The 19,521-nt window shown below is 35.9% G+C and overlaps 2 protein-coding genes and 1 long non-coding RNA gene across 3 annotated transcripts in view; 2 read left to right on the forward strand and 1 right to left on the reverse strand.

Moving 5' to 3' along the window:
- Nucleotides 1-16,555, forward strand: alg14 (ALG14 UDP-N-acetylglucosaminyltransferase subunit). The gene is made up of 4 exons (XM_051881599.1): nucleotides 1-355; nucleotides 1,017-1,168; nucleotides 1,488-1,610; nucleotides 16,161-16,555. Exons 1-4 carry the CDS (start codon nucleotides 199-201, stop codon nucleotides 16,389-16,391), a joined length of 663 nt encoding a protein of 220 aa, XP_051737559.1. The 5' UTR covers nucleotides 1-198; the 3' UTR covers nucleotides 16,392-16,555.
- Nucleotides 13,527-19,521, reverse strand: part of LOC127505783 (uncharacterized) — a 15,663-nt gene continuing 9,668 nt past the window's right edge. The window contains exons 2-3 of the long non-coding RNA XR_007927814.1: nucleotides 14,146-14,415; nucleotides 13,527-14,034 (exon numbers count right to left, since the gene is read on the reverse strand). This is a non-coding gene — a long non-coding RNA (uncharacterized LOC127505783). The remainder of the gene's footprint in view (nucleotides 14,035-14,145; nucleotides 14,416-19,521) is intronic.
- cnn3a (calponin 3, acidic a) overlaps nucleotides 19,232-19,521 on the forward strand; it is a 13,859-nt gene continuing 13,569 nt past the window's right edge. Inside the window, exon 1 of the mRNA XM_051881582.1 lies at nucleotides 19,232-19,487. Coding sequence (XP_051737542.1) covers nucleotides 19,431-19,487 — 57 coding nt within the window. The 5' untranslated portion in view covers nucleotides 19,232-19,430. The remainder of the gene's footprint in view (nucleotides 19,488-19,521) is intronic.

A 19,521-nucleotide genomic window follows, 5' to 3' on the forward strand; every position in this document is an offset into this window, starting at 1 on the left:
CCCTTATGACTTCCCGTAGCAGCTGTACGTGTACAGATCATTCCATTCTCAAAACTTAAAACTCAAAAGCACTTATTCCAGTTTTAGTTTATAAATAGTTTAAATTATAAATGTGCGTTCTTTCTTGACGAACATGTGTTTACTAACGTTTTGAGACTCAATTCTTAAAACCATCGATAGCGTTTTGTTTGGTAACTGATGGCATTACTATATGTTGTGGTGAGTAGTGTCATTCTCACTACTGTAGTATTAATAACAGTGTTTATTTTACGATTATTTGGGATTTTGAGACATGGATCTGAATATAAACCAGGACAGAAGGGTTCTGTGTCGGTGCTGGTGGTGGCTGGATCAGGTAAGAATCAACCTCGCAAACAAATAGCATTTACAGAGTAAAATATAACATACATAAAATGTATACAATATGTGTATTATGTATATGTGAGTGTAGCATAGTTTATAATAGTGTATATAACCATATATATGGCGGTGTACATACACATACAGCAACATAACACACATTAATTAATACCACAAAGTTCATAAAATCCATCGCTAATACTTAATGACGTTTGTGCTGTTGTATTTCCGTCCAAAATGATGTCACTTCCTGGAGGATGATGCCATTGAGGAACTGGCTTTTGTTAGTTAAAGGGATGGGAAAATAAGCTAAAAAAAAAAGTAGTGAAATTATTAAAAACTCACCCTGTGTGATATTATGATTTTTATTTTTATTATTTTTTCTGTATATATTTTACATTTTTTTTTCTCGAAATTTATTGAACTATAATGTGATTAAAATTGCTGAAACAAATAGAGACCAACCACAACATGTTATATATATATATATATATATATATCCTTCCCTTCATTTTTACATATTATGCACATTTTAACTTGTTTTGATCTTAATAAAAAGGCCATATTCATTTTATTTGCCAACTAGCAATATTTAAATAATAATAATTTATCATTATTATATTATTGACTAAATGTTTCTTTTCTGTCTCACTTAGGAGGACACACAACAGAAATCATCCGTCTGTTGGGGAGTTTATCTCAGTCTTATACCCCTCGACACTATGTGATCGCAGACACCGATAAAATGAGTGAAGAGAAGATCCGAACATTTGAAGCAGAGCGGGAGAAAAGTGATTCAACCTCTCAGGTGATGGGTCTGTACTGAACATATCTATATACCTTTAAGTATATTATATTCAAAGCTATATAGTTCACCCCAAAATGAAAATTCTGTCATCATTCCATCCAAACCCATGTGAAACTCAAAAATTCTGATTGGTTTTGTCTTACTTTGACCAGCAGATGGCAGCAGTTCCTTTGTCTTTTAATGTATTCTCATATGACTGTGGTTTTGAAATGAGAGATAGATAGATAGATAGATAGATAGAGGTATATAATGTTCTTCTGCTTATATTCTCACTAAAACCCTGACATTTGTCATGTTTTTCTTTATTTACTATTCACAGTTCACTCTCCACCGGATTCCTCGCAGTCGGGAGGTGCTTCAGTCATGGAGTTCCACTGTTCTGAGTTCCCTGAGCGCTCTGATGTCGTCCGTACCGCTGGTCTTTAGGCTTCAGCCGGATATGGTGGGTTTCTTCTCCTCTCATTCATCCCTCCATCATATCCTCATTAAGTATTCATTCCCTCTTTTCTGCAGGATGTCTGTGTAACACCCTCCAGAAATAGCACATCATAACATATTTATGAGATTATGCCTATGGGCAGCCCAGCTCTATTTTGAGCATGATAAGAGCCTTTTATTTAAATTTAAATGGATATTTATATATATATATATGTATACAGTATGCAAACATATTTATGAATATGATTTTGCATGACCAGATTTGAAAATGTTAAGTAGTCAAGATAAGTCACATTTATTTATATAGTGCTTTATACAGTACAGATTGTTTCAGAGTGGCTTCCCATTAATAAACAGGAAAATAATAGTGTTAATGTTGTAAAATTCATCAGTTTTAAAATAAAAATAAATTAAATTCAGCTATAAGCAACTCTACAGAAGACAATATAATGTTATTATTCAGCTCAAGTATCATGTAAATATATTATATTGTTTTATATTGTTTTGTTCTAAAGCAAGTCTCTGTAACTGTGTGTCCTTCAGATTCACACTGTGGTGTCTTTTGCCTAGTCCATAACCTTGAGAATTCAAACATCCTGTGCACTGTTTTGGAAAACGGCTTTTTATAAATATATCCACCCTCTATTATATATAGTTCTGATCATGTCATCTGCGAAATCTAGTCGTTTTCCTGAAAGGTTTGACCAGAGAAATATAGAAGCAACGTGTTTACGATTTTAAGTCAGCACCCAGTATTTATTTATTTATTTATTTATTTTTTTTACAGTTTCTGTACTAATTGTGGTGGAAAAATCTTTGGAATGGATTTAAATATGGCAAAAATGTGTTTACTACAATCTATTGGTAGCTGAAAACATGATCAGATTAGTCTGCATAATTGACACTATTTCTGTTTATAATGCATGTTTCTGGTTTTATTGTGAATGATTCATCAGTGCGTGTTATGCCAAGGAAACCAAATGTTTGTTTTTCGTAATCTTTCATGCTTGTGAATTAACTTTGCTTTTCTGCTGACGTCATTCAGCCCTCGTTTTTCAACCCCTCCCCTCCAACTGTGTCACTTTTGCATTTCCTGATAGATAAAATCAAATTCTGCCCTACCTTTTTTGTCATTGAATATGGATAGTTCACCCAAAATTCTGTCATCATTTACTCACCCTCAAGTTGTTCCGAACCTGTATAAATTTCTTTGGTCTGTTGAACACAGATGAAGATATTTTGAAGAAAGGCTGCTTTGGGGCACCATTGACTTCCATAGTAGAAAAAAAAATACTATGGAAGTCAATGGTGTCCCAAAACAGTTCAGTTTCCCACATTCTTCAAAATATCTTCCTTTGTGTTCAGCAGAACAAAGAAATTTGTACAGGTTTGGAACAACCTGAGGGTGAGTAAATGATGACAGAGTTTTCATTTTTGGGTGAACTATCCCTTTAATAAGGGGTTTGGGAATGAGATATATGCTGCTTTCCTAAAGGGTTAGTTCACCCAAAAAAGAAAATTCTGTCATTAATTACTCATGTCATGAGGGTGAGTAATTAATGACAGAAATTTCATTTTTGGGTGAACTAACCCTTTAAGGCACAGATTCTGTGCAGGTTTAATTATGAGTGCACAAGAAACTGCTATGCTAAAATTTGCACATTCAAAGACAAGTTAGTCACACGAAGTGCTGGTAAAACTGCCCTTAAAAAATCCCTAAAGCCCGTCCACATGACGTAATTTTCGACATCAGGGGGGTCCGCGGACGTCCGCGTGCAGCCCAATTTTTGAGACCGTGGATGGTCCACGTACAACAGCGCATGTGAGAGTGACTTGAGCGCTTGAAAATAGCAGTCCAGTAGGTAGTGCGCATGGCTTAAATGAGTATGCTTTGGTCCTCTTTGTAGCTCGCAAACTTGCAGGCTCAGCTGAAGTGTGCATCGAGGGCGCATAGCGGCCGCGAGGGGGGCGCTCGTGAGCACCCTTCTGAAACCTAAAATGATGAATGGGACACCCTACGGTCTCCTGGACTTAACGGATACGCGCACACGGCAGCCATTGTAAGTCCACAAGACCGAAAGTGCATTGAAGCGTGGCATTTGGGATTCAGCCTCTGAAAAGACAGAGCGGATCGCGGAAAATGAAATATAGACCTATTTTGTGTTTGCAAACAGCGATTAAGTTTTTTGTGGGCGGAGCCTACCTGGTGGCAGAAGATGACAGTTATAATACAGTAGCAGTATACGGAAGATATAATAAAAGAATAAAAAAAGTTTACTGTATATCTCATTTCGAGTTTATATCTCGCAAATCCAAATTTATATCTCACAATTCTTATGGGGCATTCACACCAGACGCGACTTGCGCGAATAAATCGCGCTATTGGCGCGTAGTTGGAGGCTTGAACATTTTGAGTTTACTCGCTTCATTCGCACGTGAAATTCACTTCACAACAGAGGCGAATTCGCGTCATGAGAGGGGCATCTGCCAGGCGGCTCCAGTCTCGTTTCTGCACACTTCCTCTGAATAAACACATCAACTTGTCAGCGGGAAAGTAGTTGTAAAATACAGCAAATAAGTTCAATTTGCCAGCTTTAGCTAGCTTGTAGTCTCAAAGTGTATATATACAGGTGCTGGTCATATAATTAGAATATCATCAAAAAGTTAATTTATTTCACTAATTCCATTCAAAAAGTGACACTTGTATATTATATTCATTCATTACACACAGACTGATATATTTCAAATGTTTATTTCTTTTAATTTTGATGATTATAACTGACAACTAAGGAAAATCCCAAATTCAGTATCTCAGAAAATTAGAATATTACTTAAGACCAATACAAAGAAAGGATTTTTAGAAATCTTGGCCAACTGAAAAGTATGAACATGAAAAGTATGAGCATGTACAGCACTCAATACTTAGTTGGGGCTCCTTTTGCCTGAATTACTGCAGCAATGCGGCGTGGCATGGAGTCGATCAGTCTGTGGCACTGCTCAGGTGTTATAAGAGCCCAGGTTGCTCTGATAGTGGCCTTCAACTCTTCTGCATTGTTGGGTCTGGCATATCGCATCTTCCTCTTCACAATACCCCATAGATTTTCTATGGGGTTAAGGTCAGGCGAGTTTGCTGGCCAATTAAGAACAGGGATACCATGGTCCTTAAACCAGGTACTGGTAGCTTTGGCACTGTGTGCAGGTGCCAAGTCCTGTTGGAAAATGAAATCTGAATCTCCATAAAATTGGTCAGCAGCAGGAAGCATGAAGTGCTCTAAAACTTCCTGGTATACGGCTGCGTTGACCTTGGACCTCAGAAAACACAGTGGACCAACACCAGCAGATGACATGGCACCCCAAACCATCACTGACTGTGGAAACTTTACACTGGACCTCAAGCAACGTGGATTGTGTGCCTCTCCTCTCTTCCTCCAGACTCTGGGACCCTGATTTCCAAAGGAAATGCAAAATTTACTTTCATCAGAGAACATAACTTTGGACCACTCAGCAGCAGTCCAGTCCTTTTTGTCTTTAGCCCAGGCGAGACGCTTCTGACGCTGTCTGTTGTTCAAGAGTGGCTTGACGCAAGGAATGCGACAGCTGAAACCCATGTCTTGCATACGTCTGTGCGTAGTGGTTCTTGAAGCACTGACTCCAGCTGCAGTCCACTCTTTGTGAATCTCCCCCACATTTTTGAATGGGTTTTGTTTCACAATCCTCTCCAGGGTGCGGTTATCCCTATTGCTTGTACACTTTTTTCTACCACATCTTTTCCTTCCCTTCGCCTCTCTATTAATGTGCTTGGACACAGAGCTCTGTGAACAGCCAGCCTCTTTTGCAATGACCTTTTGTGTCTTGCCCTCCTTGTGCAAGGTGTCAATGGTTGTCTTTTGGACAACTGTCAAGTCAGCAGTCTTCCTCATGATTGTGTAGCCTACAGAACTAGACTGAGAGAACATTTAAAGGCCTTTGCAGGTGTTTTGAGTTAATTAGCTGATTAGAGTGTGGCACCAGGTGTCTTCAATATTGAACCTTTTCACAATATTCTAATTTTTTGAGATACTGAATTTGGGATTTTCCTTAGTTGTCAGTTATAATCATCAAAATTAAAAGAAATAAACATTTGAAATATATCAGTCTGTGTGTAATCAATGAATATAATATACAAGTTTCACTTTTTGAATGGAATTAGTGAAATAAATCAACTTTTTGATGATATTCTAATTATATGACCAGCACCTGTATATATAGCTCAAATTGAGTAAAAAGTGTTTTTTACAACTTACCAGATTGTCCGACCTCCTCACTCACTTTCTTCCAAGCAAGATCCTTTTTATTCCTGTTTCTATAAAAGTATGAAGATGTATCGTACAGCTCCGGGTATCCACATACAGCGACAATGATTTTGTCCTCCATTGTTGTTTCGGATTTCTGCCTTCGCTCGCTACGTCGTAATCGCGTCACTACTATAGCAAGCTTCTGATTGGTTAATGCAGTGCAAATATTCGCCAAAGTTCAGATTTTTCAACTCACACGATTCGCCCGAAACGCTCAATCAGGATGTCTATCGCGTCTTTGCATTGACTTAACATGTAAATCACTCGCGCTTAACACTTCATTCGCGTCTGGTGTGAACGCACCGTTAGAAGGAAAACAGAATTGTGAGATATACTTGTTATTCTGTCTTTTTTCCTCAGATTTGCACGTTTATATCCCGCAATTCTGACTTTTTTCACCTCAGAATTGTGATATAAACTCACAATTGCGAGTTATAAAGTCCAAACTGGGAGATATAAACACGCAAATGCAAGAAAAAGAGTCAGAATTGTGAAATAAAAATGTTATAGGCCATTTTTAAAAGTTATCCATGTAAAATATTATAGGTTTAAATATTATTTCATGATGTAAGTGCTATGTATGTATGTATGTCTCCTATGATCTGCATATGTGAATATTATTGTTTACATCAAATTCAGGCTTTAATAGTAGACTAATCATGGCAGGTTTCATCAGTCCAGTGTGACTTGCAACATAAACATCTGCGTTTAGCTTCAAAGGACGTCTTCAATGACGGTATTCTATAAAAAAGGAAGACTATATTTTTTGCATTCCGATTCTGACAAACAAAACATTTTTCTCTCATTCTGTGGATTTTGCACTTTTTCCTCCAATTGTTGCCACTATTTTTCTGCCACCGCTAGCTGCAAGTGATGTAACTGTGGCGTCTGCTCCAAATTGGTCTAAACCCAGGCCTTTACCAAGATATTAAAGGGATAGTTCACCCAAAATGAAAATTCTGTCTGTATTTATTTACCCTCATGTCATTACAAACTTGTAAGACTTTTTTTCTTCTGCAAAACACAAAATGTCTTTTTGAAAAAATGTTGTTTGGACAATATCTACTTTTGAAAGTCATACAGGTTTATAACAACATGAGGGTGAGTAAATGATGACACAATGTTAATTTTTGTATGAACTATCCATTTAACACAAACGCAGTAGTTGTGCATGTCACACAGCAGCACTGGGAATGTTTAAGCAGGTGATAAAGACATTTTTTTCCTTCAGCAGGTGATAAGACTATCACGTTACCGCTGGAAGACTATCTGCTGTCTAAGCAAACACTAATCCTGCTGTTTCTCTGCTTGTCTTCAGCAAGAAACAGACAGAGAGAGAGCTGCTGGGAAAACACTCAAGGATAGATAAAAAAAAAAGTGAGCGAGGGGGTTGATTTAGTAAAAAAAGAGAGGGATGGGCAGCATTTAAGCCCTTTTTCAGGAATGATCCGTAATCCAGAGCCCCTTTCTCTCTCTCCTCCTCCTCCTCCTGTGGTTGTGTAATGAAGGGTTGTGAGCAGAGCAGCCGAGGGGTCTTGTTCTCAGGATGTGGCGAGACCTGACTGGCTCCTTGGCCCAGCTGCTTGACTCCTCTCACACGTCCCCGTGGGGTCGGAGCCAAGCAGCATCGGGTTTCTGCGTTGCTGTGGAGACCAGCTGAGAGGAGGCGGAGCATGACTAAGCGGCCGGCGCTGCAGTGCTCGAGCAGTAGAGCTCAAAGGTCACAACTAACCAGACTAATCTCTCATGGACGACCACACTAGTATTCTGTTAAGCTCTAATTAGCGCCGTCTCTCCCCATGTTGACGTCATTTCCCACTTTTCCAGTCAGGCAAGCTTTTTTAATGGGAAAGAGGTTTGCAGATATTTCTAGAAAACAAAAGAACGATTGGGGCCTTTTTGGACCTGTATCTGTGGTCATGTTAGCTTTCATGTCGAAAGAGTTTAGACAGACTTGCTTCATCTCAGAAAGAAATGTCATAATTTTCCATAAAATCAAAAGAAAAAGTATTTTTTTCTTTTAAAAATTATTTTTTCTAGTAGTTTAAATTGTTTTTTTTTTTGTAATATATTATATTTACTTTGTTTTTATTGTAGAATCTTATATATTTTATATTATATATGCCTTTTTTAAGATTTTTAAGATTGCAGTGTTATTTTTAGTATTATATAGTATTTTTTTTTTTAGTATTTTGAATTAGCTTTTATTTTTATATTTTTCACTTTTCATTTTAATGTTACAGTTTTAGTAATTTTGTTGTGGTTTTACTATTTTTATTACATATATTTATAATATTTCTATTTAGCTTTAATTTATTTTTATTTCATTTTAAGTTTTAGTAATTTTAGCTGCCCAGACAATATTTCTAATTAATTCATCTAAATATATTATTAAATATTTATATATTATTTTATTTCAGCTTTAATTACCGAAAACAATTTTTAATACTTTTAGTTTTAACAATAACAACATGTATCATAATTGTTATACAGTACAAATCACTCTGTCTGGACGCAATTATCATTATTATTATTATTATTTATAATTATAAAAAATAAAACTTTATATAGTTATATATTTTATGATGAAATATGGCATTTCTTGAGTTTTAATGAGATATCACTCATATTTTTTTGTAATTTATGTGTTAAGTTTAAGTTTTGTTGTTTTTGGAGTGTGAGATTACAATATAAGTACATCTGGCCTTTGATCCACCATCGGACTGCGACAGCAGGATTTCCTTTTTAGTCCAAGAGACAATGTGTAAGATCTTCTTTAGGGGGTCCGGCACCCCTATTGTGTCTGCGCAGTGAGGGAGCGTCCTTCAGCATGACTCAAATGTCAGCTGTTTGTTTTAACCAAACTTGAGCATTTCAGTGATGGGCTGGGGCCCGTTCGTCCACATACCAGAGCGGAATTGGGGGAAATGGGGGGTCAGGTCTGAAATCCGGAGGTGAAGAGGGGGTGGATTCAGTCCTCTTTTAGCCATAAAAGGAAATAAGTGCGTCATGGGTACTCATGAGCTCCAGATGTGTCAGCACAAGCCAAGTGTCTGCATGCCGTGAGGAGCAGTTAATAGTGAATACTACTGATCATTATTATTTACAGCTTGTGTCAATATGTCAGTCTAGACTGAAGTGCATAGCTTAGTATAACTTTACTATTATTTGTAAATATTAGCTTTTGTTTGTTTACTTGTCAGATTTGGCATGCGGCAAAAGTCTTTATTAGTTTAAAAACATTAAAAATCTATTTTCTATGTATACAAGTAATTTGCTTTTCATAATAATTACAGCTCATTTTTACTTGAATAGACTAAGACTGAAACCTCAAAAACTGTAAAGACTGTAGACCTTATGCAGTAGAGAAACAAGTACACAGCCATCTTTAAAATTTTGTGTTTGAACTTCCGTTTTTGCGGTAGCTCTGTATATTTCTATGGCATCGCTGTCGAAGAGTAATAAGCTGGTGAAGTGGATTTACTTATTGTAGAGTTAGTGAAAGTTATCTTGAGCATTGTAATGTTTGAAGCGGATGTCATAACAAATGTCAGTAGACAGGGAAGATTTTAAAACGAGCGGTTCATCTGTAAGATCTTACTTTCATGATGTGGAAATACAAACCGGAAGACTATGTTGAAAAGTTGTGGGGCTATATACGGTCTATATATTTTCAATAATTTATTTTGAATCCGCAATAAAATTTACAACAATGGTATTATATATTTTGCATCTTTAGCTCAAAGTTAAAGTTAAAATGTTCTATAGTAAACAAAAAGGTGATTGGCTGTTTTCGTGGAGAGGCAGGACTTGCATTCTCACAGCCGCCATATTGAGTGTCATGATTTCTCCTATTTATTTTCTTCATCTGCTCCCGCTTAGACTCGCTTTGACAAGATTACACTTGATACTTGTAACCAGTGTTGGGGGTAACGCATTACAACAAGTAACTTGAGTTACGAAATTAGATTACTTTTTCAAGTAACTAACGCATTACTTTTAAATTTACAACAAAATATCTGAGTTACTTTTTCAAATAAGTAACGCAAGTTACTCATTTACTTCTTCTCCTGTATCCTGTTCTTCTGTATTCCAGAATGGCAGCACAGCTGAAAGGCTTGTTTGTTTAAGATGCGCCCTCTACTGTATAGGCATGAATTTGCATTTCCTTCAGCCTGAGGCTTATTCATTTCACTTTTTGGTGTGAAAGGGCCTTTACATTAGCCAAAAATAGAACTTTTTTGTTATAAAAACAAACAAACAGCCCAGCCCAGATGAGAATAAGTAACTCAAAAGTAATGTAACGCATTACTTTCCATAAAAAGTATCTAAGTAACACAATTAGTTACTTTTTTTAGGGAGTAATGCAATATTGTAATGGATTACTTTTAAAAGTAACTTTCCCCAACGGTGCTTGTAATTGATATTGAACTTGTTGACTTGATAAAACAAAACAGAAATGCGCAGATATGCTGATTGTTGGAAAAAAGGAGTCTGTTTCATGAGTGAGTCAAATTGTGACGCAAGTCCAAAATGAGAATGAATACGGGAAAGTAATTTAAAGAATCTGTTTTCTGCAGATTTTGTGTGTGGGGGATGGGAATTTACAATAACAAATAACGGGGGCCTGGATGTTGTGCGGTGGACGTCCCACACATTCCAGAGAGACTCCTCACTGAGTCGTTGGTTTTTTGTTTGACTGTGCACCGTAGCACTCCATATGTTTCATCTTAGCCTTATTTGGAAATTGTTGGAAAGCGCAGTGGACGGAGCTCTGTATGTTTTATTTATTTAATGTTCCTCCATGTGTTGATGGGAATTAGTGATGGATAGATCATAAAATAGGATCTGCATGTCAGAATATGCCAGAACATGCATGTTGAGATATAATGTTCATAAACAAGCAGTTAGTGTGTAATTCTAATCACAAATCCAATATCAAACCATAAAATAAAAGACATATTATAAGCATTAATGTACAAGATGCCAGACACAATATTGATATATCTCCCCGCCCGTTTCTAAGGCTTTGCCCATGTCTACTGGCTGACAACTCTGACGTATGTGTCGAGTTTCGTGCAATTTTAAACATGATAAGAAGCTCAACAACATCCAAAAAGATTATTAAAGTTTGATGCATTGCCATGGCAACAGTATTTAAGATATTAAGAATCCTTTCAAAGGTCTACATCTGCCGTGTTTTGTCATTATACTGATGAAGTTTGAAGCAAATTGGGTAAAAATAAGGGGGTGATTTCAAAGCATATATATATATATATATATAAATATATATATATACACACACATATAAATAAATGTTTTCGTTTTAATATATATAATATATTATAGTTCTTTAAAATGACTAAAACTTTAAAATGATTTAAAACTTGCTGACATTAAAGTAATATAAAATAAGTTATATACAGTATATATATGTAAATTATATAATAATAATATTATATGGGGGCATTGGGGTAAAGTATCCATCCATCCATCCATCCATCCATCCATCCCCCTAATCACAAATCCAATATAGAAACTATAAAACATTGGAAAACATAATAAGATTTGAAGATACAGAGACCTGTAAAATAATAATCATAATCATAAGACGCTGTATAGATGACCTTCCACTCTGTTACTGTTTAACAAAACTCGGAAAGAACTTGTCTGTCATTTATAGACCTGACACCTGCAGTCTGGTCTGTGTTGACTCATCTGAAGCCTGAGAAAGGGAAGTAACCAAACCTGGTAACAGTTTAATCTCACCTGGAGCTGCTCTGTATGATGTGGTGTAATAAACTGGCCTCACCTCGATGACCTCACCAGTAATTACGTCTCAGCACCTGTGCATGAGGCTTCCCTCTGGCGTCCTCACCTGTCTGCAGCTGTGACACAAACATGCCTCATAGTGATGTCATCATAGGAACAATGACTCCATAAGGCCTTTGATTCATTTAAATGTTTCAGCGTTAGTGTATAATCCCCACGAGGCAGTTAAACATGCACTGGCCATCAACAGATATTGATAAGACTTTCACTTTGCTAGCATGAGCTGAGCGCCGTGTTTATGTGATGAAGTGGAACGGTTCAAACTAGTGGTTCTGGTTCTAGACATGATTGATAAAGCCATTTCAGGACTCAACAATAATGTTTTTTTTAAAAGATTTTTTATTTTATATTAGCCACATATATAAATATATTATTTAATTTCCATGTATTTAATTTACATTATTGCAATTAGAAAAATATACATATTTAAATATGTAGTATATATAATATTGCTATATATAAGATGCTTGAAAGGCACTGTATAAATTCATTATTTTATATGTTTATTTATTTATTTAATACTAAAATTTATTCGTATATTTTTAGACCTTGAGATCTTGAGATTTTCATTTGATTTATTTTGTATATTTAATATATATACTTAACAAATCTTATATCTTGAGCTTTGGAAAGGTGCTATATAAAAAAAAAAAAAAATGTTTATTTAATTATGAAATCTCAAGGCCTAAAAATATATTGATACATTTTAGTATTAAAATATTTATTTAATTTTTCTAGTACCAAAATGTATTAATATATTTTTAGACCTTGAGATTTGAAAGGTGCGATTTTTTTGTAAAGATTTTTATCAAATTTATATGTATTATAATATAATAATATCAGGATATGTACTAACAAATCTTAGATTGTGCTCGTTATATATATATATATATATATATATATATATATATATATATATATATATATATATATATATATAGTTGAGCTCAAAAGTTTACATACCACTTGCAGAATCTGCAAAAATGTTAATCATTTTAACAAAATAAGAAGGATCATGAAAATTGCATGTTATTTTTTATTTAGTACTGTCCTTAATAAACTATTTCACATAACAGTTGTTTACATAAATTCCACAAGACAAAAAAATAGCAGAATTTATAAAAATGACCCCGTTCAAAAGTTTACATCCCCGACTCTTAATGCGTCGTGTTTCCTTCTGGAGCATCAGTGAATGTTTGAACCTTTTTTAATAGTTGTGTTTGAGTCCCTCAATTGTCCTCAGTGTGAAAAGATGGATCTCAGAATCATTCAGTCACTGCTGAAAAGGGTTCAAATATGCAGAAGATGCTGGAAAACTAAAGAATCTGCAGGACCTGGAGGATTTTTCTGAAGAACAGAGCTCAGTTTAACTGCTCAGAACAAACAAGGGACTCATGAACAACCATCACAAAACAAACAAAGTCGTGGATTATCCAGGTAATGACACAGTATTAAGAATCAAGGGTATGTAAACTTTTGAACAGGGTCATTTTTATAAATTCAGCAATTTTTTTGTCTTGTGGACTTTATGTAAACAACTGTTATGTGAAATAGTTTATTAAGGACAGTACTAAATGAAAAATAACATGCAATTTTCATGATCCTTCTTATTTTGTTAAAATGATTCACATTTTTCTAGATTCTGCAAGGAGTATGTAAACTTTTGAGCTCAACTGTATATATATATATATATATATATATATATATATATATATATATATATATATATATAAGTTGTGGCCAAGCTTTGGGGAACAGTGATATTTAGCTTAAGTGTTTTAGTTCAAGATTGGTAATTCCAAGTGTTTCTTTTGGAAAAATGCAGAAGAGGCTAAAGAGAGCGCCTCATATCAAGCTTTCACTCTTAGGCTTTCTTCTCCTTATTACTTAAAGCACCCAACATACTCAACAGCCCAAAGACAGAGTTTTTCCTGATGCTTGATTTATGTTGTGTTGAAATTTCACATAATGGCCATTTAAATTTGCACCAGTCTGATGACAGACTCAAACAGCGCTCTGACAGCTTGGCCTTTTCCCATAGCAAACACTCGCCGATCTCTGTACACAATCCAGCAGCCCTTCAGAGCTGAAGTCAGCATCTCTCTGTTGGGTGAGAGTGATCTCATTCCCCGAGGTGAACTCGCAGGTGTGTGTGAAATGTAAACACGGGCCGAGACAGATCGCCCACCTGGTGGTCCGTCCATGCCCATCCTCATCGCTCATCTGTCTCCAGGTGCTGGATGGGAAATGGAGTGTTTGAGACTGTTTGGAAACAGGCAATAAACTAAATCTGAGCACCAGTGGACCTTGAAGCAGACAGAAATGAGTTGAGGGGGAAGAACTGAAGCGTATGTGAGTGGAAACGTCCCTCACCTCTGATGTTCTCACTTCGGTTGTTCTCCTCGGTTCCTGCGTCGTATCAGTTTCGGCTCCGAGCAGACAGAGGCTGGATTTTTCCAGTGTTAATGTGTCTGAGCAGTCGGTGTAAGATGATTTCTCCAGACCCCATGGCTCGTCTCCACCGAAGTCTGACTGCCTTCCTGTGCCGCTCGCTGTCTCCAGTTTTGAACCAGAAAGCTCATATTTCTCCAACTCAGAGGAGTCGGTACTTTATGCAAGCTTCGTTCTGTTTTTGTGTCTAGCCTATATAAGTCAAATCAGTTCAGTTTTAGTTTGTATGCTGCTTTTCACAATCCAATAGCAGCTTTTTAAAGAAAATTTTTAATCCCTCAAATTAAGTAATGGTGTAAAAGTATGTGTCAACAAGTTCACCTGATATGGTTATCTCAAAGAGTCAACTTAATAATTTATGTAAAGATAACTTGATGCATGATGGCATAACACGGATTTATAACAATAAATACCATTTGTGGCTCTTTAATGTGTCGTGGCAGATCACTGTAGCGCCTCGGTTCTAGCAGCTCATAAACTCAAATCAGCTCTTCTTACTAGTTAATGTATAGCATTTAATAAACATGAATGAACATTAGAAGGAATGTTGTTTCAACCACAGAAAGACGTCAGTAAACACCATTTTTCAAGTTCAAGTCCACTGACGTTAATTTACTAACTCCTCTGACTGCTTTGTCGGACAAAATGGCGGATTTGGGGTTATGATTGGTTAGATCGCCTGTCAATCAAACTCTCAAAACAACATCAGTAATACCAAAGTCCCTTTAAGACAAGTCATTTCACTCGGCGGCCATCTTTGAAATGTCTCTCGGGCATGCAAGTGCAGCTCCTATCTCTTTGAATGGGGAAGCTGTTTGGCAAGCTTTCGATTAAATTTCATATTTGAAATCACCAATCTGACAACAACTGTCTCATAAATTTTGTTTCTAAACGCTCGAATCATGACAAAAAAAAAAAAAGTCTTTTTCAGGCTGGATCGAGCTAATGCGCAGTCCTAAATGCGCGTCTCTTGTGTCTCATTTCGGAGGCGCGCGTCTGACTGTTTCTGTGGGAGCCGGAGCTTGTAACGGCCGCTGCAGTGACGCGATGACTTTACCAATCGGCGATTGTCTCTTATTTAGAAGGCGGGACTTATTCCGCCATGTTGCGCGTTGCACTTTCTCCCATTCAAAACAATACGAGTGACGCGTCTTGTGTTATTCTATAGTCTTTGGTAATACTCAAAAGAAGAAAAATAAAAACTATTGCAGCCCATTTCTGTTAAAATAATACAAATTAAAAGTTACAATTGATGAGATTATTATAATATAACTAATTATTACATTTTTAAATTTATAAATGTATTTTTTACTCAATCTCATTTTATTTATTTATTTTTTTACTCTTAAAATCTAATTTTATGGATTTTTAAAGTCATTTAAGTTTATATCATTCTTGGTACTCAAGAAACATGATATGCTTATCAATATTTATTGTCATTTTTATCGTTCTCAGTGTTAAAAACAGTTGTGCTGCTTAATATTTTTGTTTCAGGATACTTTGATGAATGGAAATGTTTAAAAAAAAAAATTGTAACAATGTAAATGTCTTTACTGTCACATTTGATTAATTTATTGCGTACTTGGCTACTTGCTAAATAAAAAGTATCAATTTCTTTCAAATATATATTTAAGTAATGATGTATTATATTTAATTAGGACGTCTTGATTGATTTTATATGACATTATTAAATGTTAATGCATTTAGGTATTATGAACTAATAATGCATTTTAAATGGTTTGAATCAACACTGACTAATGTATTATGAACAGACATGAATTAACAGTGAGCAATAGTGTATATTTATAAATTAACATAAACCTGGATTAACAAATGCTATAAAAATGTTGTTCATTGTTAGTTGATATTGCCTTAACTACAGTTAATTTATTAAATCTTTTTTGTATTTTTAAAGTGTATATGTGTTTGTGTTTCAGGTGCTGTGTAACGGTCCAGGGACGTGCGTCCCACTGTGTACGGCTGGGCTGCTCCTGGGCGTCCTAGGCCTAAAAAGGGTCTTGATCGTCTACGTGGAGAGCATCTGTCGTGTGGAGACACTGTCTCTATCTGGGAAGATCCTCTACTACCTTTCTGACTACTTCTTTGTGCAGTGGGCACCATTGAAAGACAAATACCCAAAGGCCGTCTACTTAGGGAGATTGGTGTGAGGAGAACATATAGAGAAATCCATTCTCTAGACTTTTTCACGCCTGATATATCACCTGTGAATTCATCTGAAAATTACATGTGTACTGTCCTTTACAGTGACACTGATGCGAATCATTCCTATGCAGTTACTGACGTGCTGAATAATACACAACTATGACAACTACCTCAGCGTTTTGTTTTTTTTTGTATTTTTTATGCCAAATGGTCACGATGGTCTGATGAGTTGTCCTATCACACCTGCTCTACCTTTTACGCCCTTGAAAAGTCAACAAAATGAAACCACGTGCAGGTGCTTCTAATTCCATTCATAGTTTCAGCGTTTTCCAACACTGCATGAAAAAGACAATATTTGGCTTTCGATCAGATGTTTGTCCCTTTCAAAGGTTATATTGCCAAGACTTCATTCTTATGTATGTATATACATTCTTCCTCAGTGTTTTTGTGAAATATTGTCCAGCTCACTACACTATTCATTGTTGATCTCTTCCTGTGCTGGTGTGTGGTTGGTTTTAGAGGAAATGGTGTGACTTAAAGACTAAACAGTGAGAGGAGATGGAAAAGCTGCAATTCTCAGCTGCAGCTCTTATTTTATGGCTCTGTAATTTCCTGCTATTCTTGTTTCTAGAGATGAGACGGCTCTCTTATATCTGTAGCATGAGCTAGAACATACCCAGATGGTTTCTTTTGTCTGCCAGGACAAGTTCATGCAGGTAACTTAGTCATTTACTTCTGAGCATAAAGTTCCTCGACTGTGATGTTTCTGAACATCTGTGAATGGATGATCCCATCAGACATGTCTGGTAGTTATGTCATGTATAATTTGGTTACTATGAGCATGAATGGAAAATCACATTCATTTTGGCCAAAGAGAAATTGTTTTTTAATAATAACACTTCTATGCAGACTTACCATGATCTTCGAAAATAAGAGATTATGTATAAAATATCCATATTTAACAAGTTATAAAGTAAAATATCTAGCTTCCGCCAGACTGTCTTTCGTTTTCAGCTTACGGAAAAAGCGTAACTGAAGCCAGTTATACTTTTTTACATTAAATACGGAAGGTGTAGGACGTAGCGTAAGCGTTTTGAACTGTGAGAGGCGTTACACTTTCTTTGTAAGTTGAATACAGAAGGCGGAATACAGAAGCTTTTTTACTTCATAACTTGTTAAATATGGATATTTTTATTTCACAAACGCATTGCTTCACTTCATATGGCCTTCATTAACCCCCCAGAGCCGTGTGGAGTACGTTTATGATGGATGGATGCACTTTCTTGAGCTTCATACTCGTTGTTTCTCATTCACTGCCATTATAAAGCTCATTAATATAACTCCGGTTGTGTTCATCAGAAAGAAGAAGGTCATATACACCTAGGATGGCTTGAGGGTGAGTAAATCTTGGGGTAATTTTCATTTTAAAGTGAACTAATCCTTTAATGACGCTGATTATTTATGGAACTCTTTATTGAATATTTTTAACGCCCAATGGGGAAAACGAATCAGAATCAAGGCTGCTGAAAACACTCTTGTGCTCTATAAAGATCTTTGTAATGCCAAAACATAAGATTTTTAGGTAACTGATTTGGTTAAGTCAATTTTTGGAGTAGGAGGTAAAGACCAAATACCAACAGCAAAAGTGATTCAGTTTAAGAGAAACAGAAAAGACTATTATAGATCTAGAATGAATCCAGATTGAGTTTGAAATCCTAATCATATCTACAAAACATTAAACAGACTTATATATGATGCATTCTGTGTATCTTATTATCACCTGGAGTTACTAACCTAGTCATAAATTACAGACTTTTATCAAGAAAGACCTGACTGTTTTCCAAAGCAACTCTTTATCTTTCATTGACTAGTTGGTACTTACATTACATAGACACTCTTATCAATATGTGTCCCAGTCAACCATGCAGTATTTCCATTCAATTTCGCTCATTATTCTGTGTTGCAATTGATTTCAAGTAGCAAAAGGCCTTCAGTGTCTGATAAAATCAAGGTAAAACGCATGGCGGGCAGCTATTGTGTTTAAGTTATTAGAAATATTCACAAATAGAATGCAACCTTAGAAAAAATGTCTTCATGTTTTCTTGTTTATGCAGGTTAAGTGACAGCGAAAGATACTGATCTCCTCAGACAAACCACCTCCATGATAGTTGTTTTTTTTCTCACGTTGTTTTCACTTCAGCATTTCAGACAAAAACAAACCCTGACATTAGAGCCCAGCCCACATCATGCTCAAAGCATCAGTTGGTTATTTAAAGCTACTTGACGATACAGAAAATGATAATACAGTAATTTGATCCATACAGAGCCTGTTTGTTGTGTGTTTGATTTCTGTTTATGATTTATAGTTACTGGCTTTTTTATATCAAAATGTGTTCCTTCCCTTCAGGCATTCAATAATAATAACAATATATAGCAATGCTTTACACCAAAAATATTGTACTATAGTTAGCCTATTGTTACAGTTCTTATTTGCTTTTTCATTTTTCCTTGTTATCTAGAAAGCACTTCTGTTAAGCCTTAAGTAATGTTTGTTTTAATTTGACTTTAGTTTTAAAAAAAAAAATTCCCAGTGAAATGCTTATCTTGTTATTGCTGCTGTCAAACTAGCCAACAAAGCATCGAAAACGACAAAGAAAGGATTATTACACCTTACAATTGTAGAGATAAGCCACAGTCTTCCAGTAAACAGAAACTCGGTCAATAGTTTTGCCAGGTGATCTATTACTTTCGCCACTGGCACCAAGAGCCAGAGAAACAATAGACGCTATACTATGCAGAGAGCCTAAGCTTCTGATTGGCTGTAGACGTTCGTCAAGTCGCTCCACCCCAAATCCGCGATAGAAGCTAGAAGTTTTTGCGCGAGAGAGTGTCTGTTGTGTAATCTCTCTGTGCGCGCGGATTATACATGCACACGGAGCGCCGAATCATCTGTACTGTGATTTTACCTCAGCTTTAGGACTTTACTTCACTCATTCTCTGTTGGTCAGTTCATTGACTTTAGGATAAAACTCAAAAAGTGAATCATGACTCAGTTTAACAAGGGACCAGCCTACGGGTTATCTGCGGAGGTTAAAAACAAGGTAAACTGAACTTTTATTTCTTTGTTTTGAATAT

Source organism: Ctenopharyngodon idella, chromosome 23, assembly GCF_019924925.1.
Source record: "Ctenopharyngodon idella isolate HZGC_01 chromosome 23, HZGC01, whole genome shotgun sequence".
NCBI lineage: Eukaryota > Metazoa > Chordata > Actinopteri > Cypriniformes > Xenocyprididae > Ctenopharyngodon > Ctenopharyngodon idella.